The sequence below is a fragment of the Pseudonaja textilis genome, chromosome 1 (assembly GCF_049901715.1).
Source record: "Pseudonaja textilis isolate UNSWEBS1 chromosome 1, rPseTex1.2, whole genome shotgun sequence".
In the NCBI taxonomy this organism is placed as follows: Eukaryota; Metazoa; Chordata; class Lepidosauria; order Squamata; family Elapidae; genus Pseudonaja; species Pseudonaja textilis.
This window is the reverse complement of record NC_141990.1, coordinates 171281646-171302188: the sequence shown is the minus strand read 5'-3', so window position 1 is coordinate 171302188 and position 20543 is coordinate 171281646. Positions and strand designations below refer to the sequence as shown.

Sequence of the window (20543 nt, the reverse complement as noted above, 5' to 3'; positions counted from 1 at the left end):
CTCTAAGCCTCTCGAAGAAAAAAAAACAACTCAATCCAGGGGGTGAAGATTCTTCTACAATCTGAACTATTCAGAGCCCCCAAAGGGTGGTCAGAACTCGCTGAGACCGAGTGAAGAACTGGGGGCTGTTATCAGGGGGTGTGTCCTCAGTTTTTCAGCTCGGTCTGCAGAGCTATGAGACTAGAGACTACCCATCCTGCATTCTCCCTTCGGCTTCGAATCTTACGCGGAGAAAACCCGAACAACCAAAGATCCATATATATATATATATATATATATATATATATATATATATATATATATATATATATATATATTAAGAACTTAGTGTGTATTTTAAGAATGTACCAAGCAGAATTCGATTGGAAGTTATGTGTTATATTAAATGTAACATAAATTGAAGTTTAAATAAGAGTTGAATGGATAAAAATTAAAAGATGCAAAGGTGTCATGGTCCAATCAGTAACTACAGGGGAAAATTTTGTTTAATGAGAAAAGAAAATATGAAATTGAAGCAGGACAGACAAAAGTATAAATATAATGATTAGAAAGATATTGAAACTTAGAAAAAGATATATATAACTGAATTTAGAAAGGAATGAGATAATTAAAAGTAAGATTGAGAAACTTAAGGGAAGGGAAAAATTATTGAGAAAATGTTAAAATAGTAATAAGATATGGAATAGAACACAAAGATATGAAATTGAATTTGTGTCTGTATGGAGAAGTGATAACCCGGGACCATGCTATTCTCAAAAAAAGAAATTTACTCGTATCATGCTTTGTGAAAACCCAAATAAAATTTTTATTAAAAAAAAAAAGTATTCACCAGAAGTTTTTATTTTTTAACTTAGAACTATTGTTAAAAATTTAGAGAAGAAAAACATGCAGAGAATGGCTTTTGGATTTTTCTTCTCTAAATTTTTAATAATAGTTCTGTTTTGAGTCAGGTGACTAAGGAGAAGAGGAGAGGATAGAGTAGAGAAGTCAGCAAAATTCTGAATCACAGAGCACTAGTCTTTTGCTAATTTCCAACCCTACAAGATCAAATTTAGTTAAACAGAATTCTCTTTAAAAGTTGGTGCTATCTAGCTGAAGGGCAAATAGTCAAGACAGGCAGATAGACACAATCCCAATCTTCTTTACTATACTTTTTTTATTCTTCTTTGGGTTGGAAAGAAAAAAAATTAGCCGAGACACAATTTATTATTCTGTGCAGCAATACCCTCTGTATCACACAAACAGGAAGTAGACATATGACAAATCTTTAACTATTTATATCCTAACAATTTATAATTTATTAGAGGAAGACAGACCCAGTATCAAAGTACCCATTTTTATTAAAAGGAAAAGTCAAAAGCCTGCTCAGCTTAACCAATATGTCAGAGATAAGAAATATAACTTTGTAGTAGTTGTAGTCATTGTAGTACACAACAATGTCAAAAATCTACTAACAAAAATATCCAAAATCAAATTGCACAGGTATAAATACATGGGTTCCTTCTACTTTCAGAAGTAATGTACAAATCATTCTTCTGTCCATAAGAAAGGAAGAACCATTTTAATACATATTCTTCCTCATTGCAGCAGTCTGTGATCCAAATGATCTCTCAAGCCTTTGGGAGGGTTTTTTAGAGACAATAGATGGAAACAAATAATAGAAAAATGGGCAATCAGTGAAAATACTCTCTTTCTTACAATCTTTTGCCTATCTGAAGTTTACAGTATTTTACTTTACACAACTGTGTATTCAGTTGTGGATTGTATTCAGTTTGTCCAAGACAGAAAGACCTTATTAAAATTGCTTAGCTTTTGAAGAAGTTGAATCTCAAGACTTTCTGATTTGTAATCAGGTAACAAACATCAAAAATCCAAACATTAATTATAAACTTTATAAAAATTCATTTTTATAAGCTCTCAGATTTTCTGGAAAATGTGTGTGTGTGTATGTGTGTACACACACACACACACACACACTAATGTTTATGTGTACACTTACCTTGTACAGTAAAACCCATGAGTAGCTCTTCATTTTGGTTCACATTTTTTTTGTTTAGGGCCATATCTAACAGACAACTTATATACTAGGAATAGTTAGAAGAACTGGATCCAAGCTGAAGTCATGGAGAGCCTTTACTTTATATTCTGCAGTATATATGCTGCTGAACCTGCAAGCAACACTCCCTAGTATTTACTCAGCTATCAAATAAACATCTCTCCAAGGAGAAGTATCATAAAATAGGAGGAGCTATACTGCAATATTGGCTATTGCAGTTTTGAATACAAAAGTCAACTAGCTTTCTAGTTTTGGAATTATAAAGGGTATTCAATGAGGAATATCACAATCATAGTTTTGGAATTATAAAGGGCATAAAATGCAGATTATCACAATCATATTAGGAGTTCAGCTTTGCTGACCAATCTATTTTTTTACCATAAGGATTAGCGCACTACTATAATATAAGATTAGAGGAATCCAATATTTCAATCTGAAGTGGAAAAGTGCTTTGGATCTAGCAGAAGCATAATTGCTACAGTGTATATTTGCCAGCAGCTCCTTAAAGAAACTGCACTAATTTGTTTAGTCAATATTGAATTTCACTTTACTTTACAGGGTGGACTGAAAGTTCAATCCTAAAAAGTGAAACACACCCACACTGCATATAAGATTATCAAAAATACAGGTAATAAAAAATTGTATAAGCTAATATTTAACCAACAGGTACATTGTTTTTGATAGTAGGAAGAGATTTTAACAGGCTTGTTTTGTAGGGCTTGACATAGGCTGATGTTATTGCCTTATGCATAATCTGCAATCAGTGCCATTTTAACAACTCTGTTCACTGTTGTTTATTCCCATGTTCAACAGAGCATTTAACAAGAGCAATGTTCATAGGACATTCCACTATTTTTTTTAAAAAGGACAATCTATGACCCCTTGGGTCCCTACTAGATTCTTTAATGCCTTCAACAATGGCAGAACTTCTAATGTGCCGGAAAAGTTCTTAAAAATTTAGAGAAATAGGGATATATCTGCCTTGAAAGTAACACATGTTGAACCATGTAGCACAGTCAAATATTAGCAGTTGACCACAGGAAATGATTTATGGCATTTTGTATTATGTCAAAAATGTTTTATAATAACTTTTATGTCATAAAATGTTTATAAAATTTGCCAAATTTTAATTCCATGGGCGTGATGGCTCCTGGATTTTGGGCACATTCTGTAAATTAGCCTACTTGAGGTATTGGTTCAAAACATATTGCTCTATGATGGACTGTTTAACACAGATAAATGTTGCAGACTCTCAAGTATATATATGTAGGTCTAGGTATGTTTGGGCCTTTTCCCGTGTAAGATTAAAAGTATCTTGGTGATGTTTCAGCGAGGTCCCACTCGCCAACCTCAGGCTGGTGCTTTCGGCTTCGTGCCAGTGCAAGCAGTGTGTGATCGGAGCTGCCATCTCTCTATAAATACTGGTGGTGGGGGCTGGTGTGCTGGGCTGGTTGGCTGTGCTGCTGCCTCTTGATTGATTGATAGAGTTGATGTTGGTATAATGGGCTGTGTGATGGCCTTGTGAGTTTTGTTGTGGAGATATCCTGGATCTTGTGCTGTAATCTCCTGGGTCGTTTGTTTTGTAGTGATCTTTTTTCCATTAGCCTCTCGTGTTTTAACGGCTGGGGTAATGGGTTGTGTGATGGGCTTGCTAGTTCTTTTGTTGTGGTATTCTGGGTCCTGTGTTGTAATCTCCTGGGTCGTTTATGTTTTGATCTATTTTCCATTAGCCTCCTGTGTAGTAACAGCTTGGGTAATGGGTTGTGTGATGACTTTGTGAGATTTATTGTTGTGGTATCCTTGGTCTTGTGCTGTGATATCCTGGGTCATTTGCTGTGTTGCAACTTCTTGAGTTCTTGTGGTGTAATTTCTTGAGTTTTCTGATGTGATATCCTGAGCGGGTGGCTGTAATGTAGCATTCTGGGTTTTAGTCTGGCTTCGAGTTTGGGGTCTGGGTCTGTGTTCTTGGCGTGTGTCAGCTTGTTTGGTTTTGGGGTCGGGGGTGCGACAGCTGGCGAAGCTATATACGGTATTCAGCTTTGTTCAGGTATTTTCCCACGTCATTATAGTTGTGCTTTTAAAGTTGTAGCAACATTTCGGCTATCATCAGGCTTCTGTATAGTGTTTGTCTGTGAGTCAGACTTTCACAGCCGTTTCTGTTTTAAATTTGGTGCTAGCCTACTGCTGTGCCAGAATGGTTTTTTCTTCATCCTGATTGGTTGGGAGTCTTGGTCTGTGTTTATTGGACTTGGAGTTTGCTGTGTTCTGCTTGATTGATGTTTCTAATATCTTCTGTCTTGTAGCTTTTTTTGTCTTAATTGGCTGGCAACATTGTGTTTCCTGTATTGGAGGCTTTTAGTGCGGCTTGGCTCCGAGTAAACAGACGGCTATCATTTATTAGGAAGCTAGGTTTCATCTGGGTGCCTGGTTGGGGTGTATTTGAACTGGAGGTATGGGGGAGAGTCTGTTTGTGCCCGAAAATACCCGAACAAAGCTGAATACTATACATATAAATACCCGGGAAAACTTCAGAAAACAAATATCAGACCTCTACGAGGAGGATATAAACAGTCAGACCAAAACTTATGAGAAGCTGGAAGTGAAAAGAGCAGGAATACTATGTGACCTCAAATTCCTACGCAGTTGCAGAGACAACAATGCAACACCGACCTGCTTCAAATTAAAATTTCATCACAGCACAGCAGCTACTAAACGTATCCTGAAAAGAACTGAAATGGCTCTACTCAGGAATGAGCTCCACAGAAAGAGATTCCAACTCGATCAGTTAAACAAAGATCTCCTAATTCTACACCTGGAATTGAGCAACAAAATCCACCTTCTACTTTGGGACAAGATAAAACAACTTACAACTTGGAGAGCTGAATCTGAAACCACTTACAAAAATGACAAACTCCTGAAGAAACTACAGAAATTAGAACATGACAAGAACGCCCCCAACAACTCACAACAACACGTGAAACAATTAGTATACAACATTTCCAACAGAGAACTCACCAAAACAGAAACAGATGTCCTAACCAAAGGATTCAATTATGCTATAGCACCCAAAAAAATCCCCACAGAATCCATCATATGTGGAGTGGAATCCAGCCTAACTAAATTAAATACAGATGAAGCTGATAGAATAAGACACCAAGTCACTAACATCCTAGGCACAAGCAAACCACCCAAAAGCAACTTGCACAGAGAGGAACTAAAAGCCCTGCAAGCCCTAAGGAACGACAGCAGCATAATCATACTTCCAGCAGATAAGCGTAATGCCCCAGTAGTAATGGATAGAAAAGACTACGAAACAAAATTGACAGACCTACTGCAAGACTCCACATACAAACCCATAAACATGGACCTAACCACATATCTGGAAAAAATAACCAAGAAGAAAATTATAACCAGCCACATGAGCAAAGAGATCCAATAGACGATCATCCCAAGAGAAAAATCTTCCAGATGCCCCAAACTATACGGCCTCCCAAAAATACACAAAGAAGGCATACCTCTCAGACCCATAGTCAGCTCCAGAGGAGCACCACTACAAAACCTAGCCAAATACCTAGCAAAGCAGCTACAGCCACATGCTGAAGCAGCAGTTTCACATGTACAAAACTCATACCATCTCTTGGAAATGATTAAAGATCTATACGTGGAACAAGAAGATCTTCTTGTAAGTTTCAACATGGTTTCACTATTCACTCAAGTCCCGATAAAAGAAACTCTTGAAATCATCAAAAATAAATACCAACCAGCTAAACACCTCATGGAACAAGCAGAACACTGCTTAACCAACACATATTTCATATACAAAGGACAAAGATACAAGCAAATTGAAGGAGCCCCTATGGGATCACCACTGTCACCCGTCATTGCAAACCTGTTCATGGAAGAATTCGAATCCAGAGCCCTAGTCAATGCCACCCACAAACCCAATCTATGGTTAAGATACATCGATGACACATTTGTTATTTGGCCCCATGGAAAAGAAAACCTAAACGATTTCCTAACACACCTAAACAGCACACACCCCAAAATCAAGTTCACCATGGAAACAGAAACAAACAAGCAACTACCATTCCTAGATGTACTAATCTACAAAAAAACAGATGGCACACTAGGACACACCATATACCAGAAGGAAACACACACGAACCGCTACCTCAACGCCTAATCCCACCACCACCCAGCACAGATAAACTCAGTGGCCAAAACACTAATTGCCAGAACCAAACGCCTGGCAGACAACACACACATAAAGACTGAACTATGCACCCTGACTAAAGTACTGACAGCCAACGGCTTCCACAAAAGCAAAATCACTGGCTTGATCCACAAAAACACACTGAGACATAATGGAGACCTAGAAGATGAACAGACCTATGGAACAGCTGTCCTGCCCTACATAAGAGGTACTACAGACAAAATCAGTAAGATACTACACAGGCATCACATCAAGACTGCCTTCAAAACAGACAGAAAAATAGCAGCCAACCTAAGAAACCCCAAAGATAAAATTGACCTGGAAAACCAAGGCATATATGAAGTCTCCTGTGCAATCATGCCCTGCCACATACATTGGACAGACCAATAGAAGAATAAGTACCCACTTGGATGAACACAAAAGTGCAGTAAAAAAGCTGGAACGCACTTCCTCACTAGTCCAACACATGAAAGCCACAGGTCATAACATCGACTTCAATGGCACCAAAACCCTAGACACTATAGAAAACCCCAGCTATAGAATTATCAGAGAAGCCACAGAGATTGAAAAAAGACCTGAAAGCATGAATAGAAGAGATGACTCCACCAGACTGTCAATTATCTGGAAGCCTGCACTCTCAAACAAAAAAAATCTCCACACAAGCCAGGCAAACACCTGGGCACAAACAGACCCCCCCAATATCTCCAGCTCAAACACACCCCAACCAGGCACCCAGATGAAACCTAGCTTCCTAATAAATGATAGCCGTCTGTTTACTCGGAGCCAAGCCGCACTAAAAGCCTCCAATACAGGAAACACAATGTTGCCAGCCAATTAAGACAAAAAAGCTACAAAACAGACAGAAGATATTAGAAACACCAATCAAGCAGAACACAGCAAACTCCAAGACCAATAAACACAGACTAAGACTCCCAACCAATCAGGATGAAGAAAGCAGTAGTAGGCTAGCACCAAATTTAAAACAGAAACGGCTGTGAAAGTCTGACTCACAGACAAACACAATACAGAAGCCTGATGATGGCAGATGAGATTCTGCCGAAATGTTGCTACAACTTTAAAAGCACAACTATAACGATGTGGGAAAATACCCGAACAAAGCTGAGTACCATACATATAAATACCCGCGAGAACTTAAGAAAACACACACACACACACACATGTATACACACATACATACATACATATATATATATATATATTCAAGCTTTGTTCTTTGTATCAATTTTGGAAAACAGAATTCTCCAAATCTGGAGGTACTTCAGTTGTTTTTGCAGGTTGACTGAATCTTGAATGCTTATATTTATATTGGGATACTTACTCATATAATGGAGTGCCTCCTCAGCAAGAACAGGAGAAGAAATTTCAGGACCATGACTGTGAGAACTTCTTGACTGGATCCAGTCATCATTTACAGGAAGATATAAAGAATCCACATGTAATTTGTACTGAGGCAGCTGTTCTTCTAGCATGCTCACTAGTTCCACTTCAGGAAGGTCTTCATTAGGGCAATCATCTAAAGATACATGCGAATGCCATATCAACTTTGGAAGAAAACCATTATTTTCTTTGCTAAATAAATGCTTTTCAACATTCTGAAAAAAATGACTGATGTTATCCATTCTGAACTAAGGACAGTGAGAAACAACACAAGTCTTAAATGTTTACCTGTTAGAAATTAATTATCACTAACTAAAAAAAGCAATAGTTTTTAATCTATTGCACTGATTTGAAGACAGATTTCTCTTTTACTCCAGCTTTTATTAGTATTTTATTATATCCTTCATTCAAAAAGGCAGCATTCCTTTTTAAAGGAGCTGGTTTAGATGCTTTTCTTTCTTTCCCTCCCCAAACTTTTTTTCTATTTCTATATGATCTGCCTGCTCAAGCATTTTGGAAAAAATTACATGCCATTTAATCTATCTTGAGTTTGGCATAATAAAGGCATTGCTTTACTGTAAATTTGAGACAGTTCTAAAGTTCAATATAAAGTAGCCTTGAAGCAGTTATAATTTTCAAAACATCTACCAGCACCTTTTAATTTACTCATCAGCTTACCAGTGATGCTCTCTGAATTGCTGTGGTTGAAATTCATGAGGGTTGCTTCAGGCTTCAATTCTTTGAAAACCACATCCTCTTTCCGTTTTATATCTGGCTCCTTCTCATTTGAGTTGAATGATTGTTTGGCAATAATTTATTGCTGGCATTCATTTCATATCAACTAGACAGACAGGAGGATAATTTAGACCAAAGGAAGATACATTTTAAGCTGCCAGGTTCACTACCTTTATATCGCAATCTTGCCCCATTCATTCACCATCTTGAGAAAAAGAAGAGGAAAACAAGGATTAAAATTCAATTTCAGACATTAATGTTAAACAATTCTTCTCTTAACTACTACTCTCTAATGAGTAATTGTATCCTTTCCCCATCTTAAACAAAATAGGAGCTTTCTAATTCATTTTCTGCCATTCTTTCTTGCTTTATCCTTGCATATGAAAATCTAGAATGAAAAAGAAATTATCAGCCTCAAGATCTCTTCGGGTACCCTAACTGCTATCTATCTCATTTATTTCTCCCATATCCTACCTACTTTATCTTCTCTACTGCTAGGCTTAATTCTTTCGGCTGTCATTAGCAACGGGGGGAGGGGTAATTGGGGGGGAAGAGAGCTGGAGGTGTTTTGCATTCCTTTACTGTGGGTAAGCAAAAGGAGGGGGTGTATGATTTCTTCTTTTCAACTTTCCATTTCCTTGCTAGCCTCTATCCCTTTTTGCGCAGTTGCGATGTCTTATCAAAATATGTCAAGGTCAACGGACAGAGGCCTCATCACCTCCTGAAGATGCCCACATGATCATATTCAGAACTTTTAATTGGAAGAGACTTCTGGACTTCGGGGGGTGGGAACAATTCCATTTCTTTGTATGTGTGATCTGCGCACCAAATTCTCAGTTTCGGAATTCCATCTGTAGCTTCCTCTTCATTTTCCAGTAAAAGAATAACTTTGCTCTGATCCATGGAGTCTGGGTATTTCTTTCTTGGATTTTGAAGGGAACACACACTGACAGAAATCTTAATATATAGCCAAGTTTTCTTTTGATATAAATCCAGTTATAACATTAGAATAAATTTTCCTTTGGGAGGGCCCATTGCATGAAAGTATATTGTATTAAATACATGTGTAAATTGCGGGGTTCCAAATGCCAAACATATTTTTTTTCTTCCAAAATGAATTATAAACAAACAAAACAAGAAAAATGTAAACTAGTACAGGTAGCTTTGGACCTATAAAATTAATAATGAGAAGCTAAGTATCTTTTTGTGCTTAAAAGTATATGTCTCATAGACAAGTCTAAATATCAGATGCAACAATGTCAAACTTAATTCAAATACTCTTGTTTCATTTCCATCCTCTATATTGTTTTATTTAATTAAATAAAATGGGAAAGATTACTTTCCTTCAATAAAGATAATATTACTAATATAGTGTTATAAAATGTGTTGCAATATAAAATTTTGTATCTGTATTAATCATTTTGAATTGCCACAAGTCCTTGGCTAAAAATAGAAATAAATTTCCGCAAATTAAAGCCTTCAACTATCTTAAGTATGCAATAGTGCATGTTTTCTTAGTGCAAAGTCATTTAGGAAAAAAATATCTCTCTCTCCCTCCCTCCCTCTAAAATTTAAAAGTACTGTAGCTTCCTTTCTTACATGTAGTTATGTCAATATGTAAAGGATTGTACACTATTTTTTAACATTTCAATTAAGATAACTTAGCTTGATTAAGGATCATGCCCAAGCTTCTGAGGCTACAGACCCTAAAGATAACATTTTCTATTTTGTGTTTAAGTTAGTCTTTGACTCCAGGGGTAAGTCCTAACAAATTTTGGCAATATTTTCATAAGTGGATTCCATAGCACCTCTTGGTTAGAAACTCTAGGTGTCCCTCAGAAATGTTTATTTGAATCTGCAATTGCTTGATTATTTCTTGATATATTTTAATCTACTTTCTATAAAATTCTTACATAGTTCTTCAATATGCATTAGAGGAGAAGGGAAACTTCTTTCACAAATGATTATTTAAATCAGGAAAAAACATTTTTAAATAAAAACTTTTAAATTAAAAATTTTTAACAATAAAATTATAATTTTATAACAATTATTCATCAATTGTTCACAAAAAGAGGTTTCTCTATGTTCCTCTACGATCAAGAGTTCAAAATACGAGAAATACACAGAAACACCTTTGTAAGGATTATTTAAAACTCTCCAAATATTTGATTATTTTTACCTCTGTTTATCAGCATACCAGAGCACTCATACTTTATGTCAGACAACAACCATTCATAGATAAAAGGTTCTCCACCTTGGAAAAACATTACTGTGATTTAGTTAAACACAGTTTCTTAGAATGAAACAAATCTGAACAATTTCCATATAACTTATAACCCAATTAAGCTTTGCCATAATCACAAATATAATTTAATTAACTATATGATTTTTCAGTTAGGAATATATCCAGCATATTAACCTAAAAAGAACCATCTGCCTGGTTTTTCTAGTGCCATTATTCAGATACTGATATTCAATGATAGGTTTATTGTTACCTATTGTAATATAACTATTTTGAAAACATGTGAACATTAAACCTTTTTGAAAATCTAAATGATGGAAAATTAAAAGATTACAGTATTAAACAAAAAAAATTAAGTTAATTTTATTTTATCTACTGCATATAAAATCAACTGTACAATAATGCTATTTTTCTAGCAATTCTGTTTTCAGATAGTTTGTGAAATCACAGATGATCCTGCCATTTCATCCTATTAGGAAATTTTGAATATTTTAATTTGGGGAGTTTCATTGAAGTGTATGTTAATGCAAATTTTTGAAAGTAAAAAAATAAGAAATAATTAAGCATTTTTATTTATGGGTAAAAGGTGCTGGTCCTTGGGAGGAATTTATGAATTCCTCCCAAGGACCTAAGATAGGCAAATGTTGTTATTTGATGATGCTTAAAGTATCATTGCAGGATGTAAGTTGTCCCAAGTAAAGTTAATTTTTGCAAGTGATTGGTAATTTTGTCAATGCCAATGATGTTCATGTGGTGCTTCATGTTTTGGGACTGTACCCAGGGCCCTCATTACTATTGATAGTATTTTTGCTTTCTTTTGAGAGTTGTGCTACTTCTATTTGCAGCTCTTTGTATTTTGTGATTTTTTCTAATTCTTTCTCTTCTCTTCTGCTGCTTCCATTATTATCATTATTATTTTATAAATAACTCAAAGTGACAAAGATATCTAATATTCCTTCTTTCTTCTATTTCTCCATAACAACAACCCTTTGAAGTGACTTGGGCTGGGAAAGAATGACTAGCCCGAAGTCACTCAACCAGCTTTCATGCCTAAGGTGAGACTCAACAGTCTCAGGACCAGAACTTATGGTCTTCTGGTTTCTAGCCTGATGCCTTAACCACCATGTCAAACTGGCTTTCTGTTAAAAGAAGGCCTGTCTGGAAATGTATTAAAAAGAAATAGGCATAACAAACTATTCCAATATCATTTTAAAACAAAATGAACATATGGAATCCTAGGGTTCTGCAGCACTTTGGATGAGCTCTCCAAGCGTTCCACTGGAGCATATGCGAGATGACTGCACAGTAGCACCATTTAGAGAAGATGTTTCCCAGCCGTGTTGTATGACATTATTTAAAATAATCTAATTTGGCAAAATACCAGCCAAAATATATCCTGCTTTAAGATCAATATTTAGGTTGGTTCACATTAAACCATAACCTGCTGAAGCATCTTTAATGAATAAAACACAATTGGTTGGATCATACAACACACTACATCAAACAAACAAAACACAATGCTTGTACCACAATGAGTGAATCCAATCAGTTTAAATTGCAATATTTACTGTCTTAAATGAGCTCACAAGGAATCGAGTTCCACTTTGAATTTACCTAGTTTGACTTACATTATACTAAATATAGGGAAGGTTTTCTCATCATTTATTATTATTGCCTTTATTGTCAGAGTACAACCTGTGTACAATGAGATTGGCTGAGCTGCCTTTCGTGCAATACCCCCTCCCCCAACACAACTCACAGTGAGGACAGAAGTTCCTAACCCAGTCCCAAGCTTTTTATACTACGTGACCTTGTTCCACAATGCACCGGCCCCGCAAGTCTATCATACTATGTTGACATGAAGTTATTTTCCGTTCAGAAGTCTTACAGCCCAGATAGAAACTGTTTTTCAGCCTTTTGGTGCAGCTGGCTATGCTTCTATATCTCCTACCCAATGGTAAGAGAGTGAAGAAGTGCTGACTGGGGTGTGAGATGTCCCTGATAATTTTCCTCACTCTTCTAAGGCAACGAGCCCTAGTGATGTCATGTAGTGATATCAGGGAACAGCCCACGATGTTTTGTGCTGTGCTCACTATCCTCTGTAATGTCTTTCTATCTGTGGCTGTCAAGCCAGCATACCATACCATAATGCACTATGAGAGGACACTTTCTATTGTGGACTGGTAAAAGGAGGTCATTAGTCATTGTTCCACTTTATTCTTTCGCAAGACCCTAAGGAAATGGAGTCTCTGTTGGGCCTTTCTGGCCACCTGGGTTGTGTTGATTTCCAGGAAAGATCTTCGCTGAGGTAGACTCCCAGGAATTTAAAGGAGGAAACTCTCTCCACACAGCCCCCCTTGATGTAAAATGGGGCGGGTTCCTTTCTCTTCTTCCGGAAGTCTAACACCATCTCCTTTGTCTTGCTGATGTTCAGGTGCAGGTTGTTTTCTAGGCACCATGAGGATAATTTTTGAACCCTCCCTGTATGCTGTTTCGTCTCCTCCTGTAATGAGACTCAATATGGTAGTATCATCTGCGAACTTAATGATCACAGTGGATGGGTCAGACGATACACAATCTTGTGTGTACAGTGAGTACAGGTAGGGACTGAGAACACAGCCCTTTGGGGAACCAGTGCTAAGCTTCAGGGAGGTGGATGTGACAGACCCAGCCCTTACTGTTTGTGGTCGGTCCCTCAGAAAGTAAAACAAGTGCATGTAACACACTGACAAATAATGAGTGTAAATGCTTCACTGTATCTCACCAAATACTTGATGAATATTGTGCACCATTGTTATTTTAAAGCCCGATTTTAGTCACTCCCAAGTTCCTCAGTATGTGCCAGTCTAAGGAAGTAAAGAAACCATTTTGTACTATAATTTAAAAATTTGTCAATATTGAAATATAAAATTATGTTTTACAGAGGATTTTATAGCATTTTATAGAAGTCAAAATGACTTACTTTTCTTTTAGAATTAGAATTCTTTATTGGCCAAGTCTGATTGGATACACAAAGAATTTATCTTGGTGCAAATGCTCTCAGTATACATAAAAGAAAAGATACATTCTTCAAGAGTCAAGAATCATAAGGTACAACCTTTAATAATAGTCATAGGGTACAATAAGCAATCAAATCATACTAGGTAACAGTCAATATAGATCGTAAGGACACCAGTTACAAAGTTACAGTCATACAGTCACAAGTGGGAGGGGAGGGGTGATAAGGAGTAATGAGAAGATTAATAGCTATAGTAGTGCAGACTTTGGACAATGTTGAGGGAATTATTTGTTTAGCAGAGTGATGGTGTTTGGATAAAAACTGCTCTTGTGTCTAATTGTTCTGGTGTACAGTGCTCTATAGCGTCATTTTGAGGAAAGGAGTTGAAACAGTTTATGTCTGGGATATTTTCACAGCCCTATTTGTGACTAGTGCAGTATACAGGTCCTCAATGGAAGGCAGGTTGGTAGTAATTTTTTCTGCAGTCTTAATTATCCTCTGAAAGATAGACTCAAAATTCCTCTGTAGAATTGGGGTATGTGTTAGTGCTTATGATACCACATTGGGTTTTTTTACTGACTTTGATAACAGAACATGCTGACTGTCCATGCAAAGACACAGTAAGGACAAACCAAATAGAAGGAAAAGGCAAACTTTTTTGGGCTAGGTTGCAACACTGATGTGTTGATACTTTTGAAGAGGATTAGAGAACAGTTTTGTATTTGGGGAAGTTTCTGTGAGTTTTTATTTAAAATAACAAAAATATGAGAAGCCAATTGGAGGATTTTAATTGAAAAAAAATTATGATAGCCCAATTCTGGCAGTTTGGCTGTACAATTTGTGGTTATAACTGGAACTGTAGAAAAGATGCTATATTGTTTAAGAAAAGCACTGCTTAAATTCAAAACCACATGTCAGAATATAAACACTTTCTACCAAATGAAGTGTATGCCTTCATCTTAATCTATAAGATGCTAATCAGCTAAGACAAATAATAATTGAAGGAATATATGTTGTATGAAAAAACTTCCTGTTAAAGAAAAAGCATTCACCAAGCTTACTAAAATTAAACATTTACATTTTCTCTTTGATATTTGCACCATATAACTGTATTTGAAACATTCTTAAATATACTCTTTAGATGAACCTATGACCAGGGTTGGGATTCTACCAGTTCGCACCTATTCGCTAGAACTGGTTGTTAACATTCTAAGCAGTTCGGAGAACCAGTTGTTAGAAGAAATTATTGGCCTAATCTTGTAAGGAAGGAAACATTCTGGTGTTGCGTACAGAAACCCTTATTATATTCTTGGCAGGACTAAACTTCCTGTCTCTGGAGTTTTTTTTCTCTTTTGCTGGTACTTTGCTTGTGTGGAGTGACCATTCAAAGTTACAATGGCACTGAAAAAGTGACTTATGACCCTTTTTCACACTTATGACTGTCACAGCATCCCCACAGTCACGAGAGGCCATGCAAGGAGATGCGTGCCTCGATGTGAGTGATATTGAGCTGGCCACGCCCAGCCAGTAACATGACCACCAAGCCATTTCCACCCAGTCACATGACCACCAAGCCACACCCACCAACTAAGCCACGCCCACAGAACCAGTTGTTAAAAAAACTGAATCCCAGCCCGCCTATGACTGACTTTCTTTATGTACCCTTCTATAGAATCAACATGATATGGGTATATTCACTAGTACTATTTTGTTAATAGTGGCATAATTATAGCACTATTATGTCTTACACTTTAAGTGTCTGTATATTCACAACAGATGTAATTCTTTTCCCAAAAAGAAACAATGGTTTATTGCTTGCACTTAGGTTACTCCAAGTGATTTGTATAAAATAGCTTTGGAATAACTGGTCCTATTACATTAGACATTATTTAAATGTTACATTATGAATAATATGCCTAGCAATATATTAGGCATCTTGTTCAGGCTTGCATCTTGACCTTAATCAAGAGAACCCTTTACCCCAAGCTATATGGTTAATATTTTTGAGAACAAGAAGATATACCGTAAGGGATATTTTTAATAAGGGATATTATTCAACAATATACCAATCTTCAAGGATAAATGAGACACTAAGCACAAAGGTTTTTTTGCCTATACTATACTGCAGTGGTCCCCAACCTTTTTTGTACCAGGGACCAGTTTCACGCAGAAACACTTTTTCAAGGACCGGCGGGGGACGACGACACTTTTTCAAGGAGGGGGAGAGGGGGAGGAGTCCGAGTTTGGTGGTTTGCTTGCAGATGCTTCATTACCTGACTAGATAACATCTGATGTTGTTACCTAGTCAGGTAATAAAACGTCTGCCAGCAAACCACCAAGTTCAGGGAGGCTCAGGACAAGCCCCGCCTCTCAGCCCTGCCTCCTTCAGCCTCATCCCTCAGGTGTCTCCCTCCCTCCCTCCCTTCCTCAGCCTTATCCCTCAGGTGTCTGCCTCGTTCCTCTCTCAGTCGCTCTCTCGCTCCTCCACCAGCCCAGGAAGAAACTGCTTCGAAGAAGCCGGCAGGGTGGCTTTTCCTGTTGGCGCAACTCCTCCGAAGCGCCCGTTCACCCCCACCCCGCCGCCCGCGGTTCAATCCAGTGCTCCGTTCTGCCTGCCTGCCTTCGTTTCTGGTTGTTTCGGAGCAGCTTCGGCTGAGTAAAAGAGGCAAATAGTTGTTATTCTCAGCCAAAGCTACTCCAAAAAAACCAGAAACGAAGGCAGGCAGGCAGGCAGAACGGAGCACTGGATTGAACCGCGGGTGGCGGGGTGGGGGTGAACGGGCACTTCGGAGGAGCTGCGCCGACAGGAAAAGCCACCCTGACAGCTTCTTTGAAGCAGTTTCTTCCTGGGCTGGTGGAGGAGCGAGAGAGCGACTGAGAGAGGAACGAGGCGGGAGGAAACCGAAGCCGCTGAGCCGGAGAGCAGGACAGGCTTTGGTTGCTTCCTCCCTCCCCTTCTTTCATTTGTGTCCTTGATCCCTGATCCCAGCAGCATTCACCGAAGGTGAAGAAAGCCGCCATTTTTATTTTATTTTTATTTTCTTTGCGGCCCTGTACCAAATGATCCACGGACCAGTACCGGGCCGCGGCCCGGTGGTTGGGGACCCCTGCTATACTGTATTATACTGTACTATTGCAAAGCATAACAGAGATTTGAAATTTAGTGTGTGTGTAGAGATAGAGAGGAAGAGAGAACAACTGACACTATCAGTATTCAGAATTTTTTTTTAGAATTAGAATTCTTTATTGGCCAAGTGTGATCGGACACACAAGGAATTTGTCTTGGTGCAAATGCTCTCAGTATACATAAAAGAAAAGATACATTCATCTTTTTTTTAAAGACTGGACTTGAACAGCCAAGGTTAAACAGCAAAATTTGGCATATAAGCAGTATAATATAAATGTTAGAATATAAAACGAACGCTTTCTACCAAAAGTTTCAAGAAAACCAGTGACACTTTTTCAGCAGTGGTAAGCCTGACACACACCACTCAGGATAGTGCCACTAAATCGCAATAAAGAGTTAAGGACTTTTTATACCTCCCTGCTGCTGTTTAGTGGTCATCCAGAATTTTGTAGCCCTAATTCCACAGGCAGGATGTCCTAAAGATGCTTTTTCAAGAGACAACTGGAATTTCTTGCCCACAGACATCTACATGCTGGCATTTCAGAAGGGCAATACAAGTAGTCCTTGACTTACAGCAGTTCATTTAGTAACTGTTTGAAGTTACAATATCACTTAAAAAGTGACTTATGACTGTTTTCACCCTTACAACTGTTCCAGCATCCCCATGATCATGTGATCAAAATTCAGACACTTGGAAACTTATATTTATGATTATTTCAATGTCCGGAGGTCATGTGACTACCTTTGTGACCTCCTTACATGCAAAGTCAATGGGGAAGCCAAATTCACTTAACAATCATTATCAGCTTAACAACTGCAGTGATTCACTTAACAACTATGGCAAGAAATATCATAAAATGAGGCAAAATTCACTTAACTGTCTTGCTTAACAAGATAAATTTTGGGCTCAAATGTGGTTGCAAATTAAATACCTGTAAATCCTTGCCAGTCTTACTCTTCTTACAGATATTACCCATATTTGCTTTCTTATACCAATTTTACAATGGAAGAAGTTTGCTCCACCTGAATGACATTGAGTAACATCTGCTTTAATTCAGAGGTCGCCAACCATGGTCTGTGAGAAAATTTTGCTGGTCTGCAGCGCACCTGCGTCTGCAACAGGTGTGATACTGGCGGTGGATGGACTGATGTGCGTGGAAAGGGAGGCAGGTGCGCAGGAGATTGTGGCATCGGAGCCCTTCCCAGGTGTTCCCTGGCCTGCAAAGGGAGGGCACGATCTCCTGCCCCGCTTCCCTCAGGAGCCGCAAAGCACTTGCTGCCCTTCTGGCAGCTCCCAAGCCTCCTCCCACCATGCTTCTCTTCCTCCTCACCAGAAGCGCACACATGCCCAGCGGGAAGGAGGCTTAGCGGGTGCCAGAGGGGCGGCAAGTACTTTGCGGCTCCTGAGGGGAGGGGTCGAGCCTCCCACTCGCAACATCTTCACCTGAGGGCATTGTTGACAGCCACTTCTGCGGCTCAGGAGGTCTGTGCTCTTCCCGCTGCTGCTCCGCCTCCTCAATGTACAGAGGCAGGAGGCAGCAGCCACGACACGGATTTGCTAGGGAGACTGCAGGATTGCCCATCTGGTCTTCAGCACGAGGCTCATTGGCCTCCGAGCATCAGATTCTCATCATCCAGCACCAGTTCAGAGATTCCTTTCTCCCCACCCCTGGGGACAGAGGGAAGGGGGGAAGAGAGAGAGAGAGAGAGAGAGACAGAAAGAGAGAGACAAGACACAAAGAGAGACCGAGAATGAGAGAGACAAGGCACAGAAAGAGAAAGAGAGAAGGAGGGAGGGAGGGAGAGAGGGAGGAGAGACCCCAGTGTTTTGTATTTAAGTATTTAAGGTTGCAGAAACAAGCAGCTAAGTGCTTGAAGGACCCCATCTCATCAGTGGGAGTCCAGGCACTTCAGCAAGCAGGATGCTGGATTCATATTCATGGTCCGCGGGATCTAAAATTATGAATTCGGTGGTCCCTGAGGTTCAAAAGGTTGGAGACCCCTGCTTTAACTGACTTTTCAGAAAGTCCATCTTTAGTCTAATCTAATGCTAATTTTCAAATGAAAAATTTAGCGCTTTGTTATAATTGTTTGATTCACATATAATATTAGGTCATAAAGTAGTTGGTTTTGGTGTTGTGTAGTATATGAATTAACTTCTATAATTTGTAACCTATGGATTATTTCTTGGGATGGATTTGCATGTCATACTACCTCAAAAACAAATAAACCACATTGTACAGTCGCCTTATGCAAAACCAGGCACAAACTATCATTGAAGACTGTCATTAGAAACATAGAAAACTGACAACAGAAAAAGACCTAGTGGTCCACCAACATTTTTGTTTTTATTTACTTATCTATTTTTAAAAAATATTTTTATTATTGTTAGTAGATTGACTTCCACTAGAATTCAGATTGGCCCGTTTTAGCTTTCATTTTTGTAGTCTTTGAAAGATGAATTAACATCACTCACTTAATCTTTACTTTTATTTTATACTTCTAAGTTTATATTATGGTAACTATATGTATTTGTATTGTAATTCATTGAATTGTTGAACAAAATATGTCTACTATTAAATGCCAAGAGACTGCAGTGAGGAGTGGTTATAAAACTAAACACTCAGTACATATGTTTTAATAAGTGCCTTGCTGATACTTAAAATCAATCTGATTATAGTAATCCACAGACATGGCTACCCTCTTTGACTGCCCATCCCAATAGGCAACGGTACCAGCTTCTGAGCTCATAATGATTTCTCTTTATTTCTTGACTACTGATTCAAGCGAGCTAATCCCGAAAAACAGAAAGAGCCGATTGTTATAATTTCCTTAAAGAACGGTGGGAGGGAGAAACAGGCACGGAGTAATCTCGACTGTCCTAGGCAAGACGTCAATGACAAAAAATATCAACATCAGCAGCTGCTTCGTGCTTGGATTTATATGAGGCACTCATACAAAATGTGCAAACCGCAGTTGCGCACGGAACAGCCACCTCTTTTTCCAACTTCGCTTTTGATTCTTTAAAAAGAATCATTCCTCTTCCCCCTTCGCCTTTGAACATTTTTTGTTACGGCTACAAGAAGAAAGAGAAGAGCCTGTTCAAGAGATGGAATAGCCTTGCAGGTGAAATAGAAGAGGCGGGTGGGGGTGGGGAATCAGGAGACCTTTTGCAAAAAGGAGGCGAGGATCTGGCAATACTGGAGGAAGGGAAGGAGGGAAGAGTATGAGAATGCAATCGTTGTCATGCTCGACACTCTCCAGCCCTAATAATGGATACAGGTCAGATTTTCTAATCTTTTGGAAGGAAAGCATCTCGCGGTCGTTTTTGGAGTCCAGATAAAATGCTGAAAGACCCATCACAGTACTAAATTCTTGGTCCAGTCAGTGCTTCTTCTTAAGGTATATCCATCTAACATAGAATTGGGGGAAAGGGACGAGGGAACCGACTGTACAGATGGAAGAAAAAGAGGACAGAAGACAGCAATAGGCGGGTGCATAAAACCAGGGAAAATGCGGAGCCATGATCTCGGCTCCCGTCCCTTGCTCCTTACCGCTTCCCGGGTTTGACTTTTTTTCGACCTGGGCGCTTCCACCTCACTTCATTCAAGCTACGCGCTGCAGCGGCCGCTCTTACCGCAAGAGCCTCCCCGGCTCCCTCTCTCGGAGCACCGGACGGAGTGAGGCAACATGGGAGGGGTAGGGATAGAGGAGGCGGTCACGCTGGACTACAAGATGGCGGTCCCCGAAAGGAGGTCGAGTTGCCCCGCCTCC

The 20543-nt window shown here is 38.8% G+C and overlaps 1 protein-coding gene across 3 annotated transcripts in view; it reads right to left on the bottom strand.

The window, feature by feature from the left end:
- The window catches only part of TRAK2 (trafficking kinesin protein 2), a 48802-nt gene extending 28311 nt beyond the window's left edge, over positions 1-20491 (bottom strand). Inside the window, exons 1-3 of one of the 3 annotated variants that reach the window (XM_087919687.1) lie at positions 20407-20491; positions 8346-8607; positions 7609-7803 (exon numbers count right to left, since the gene is read on the bottom strand). In XM_087919687.1, the coding sequence (XP_087775813.1) occupies positions 7609-7803; positions 8346-8382 (232 nt within the window). In that variant the 5' untranslated portion in view covers positions 8383-8607; positions 20407-20491. Of the gene's footprint in view, positions 1-1999; positions 2255-7608; positions 7804-8345; positions 8608-20323 lie in introns of those variants that run through there. The other 2 variants (XM_026696786.2, XM_026696790.2) reach the window with 2 other exon arrangements.
- Between the last annotated feature and the right edge of the window lie 52 nt (positions 20492-20543).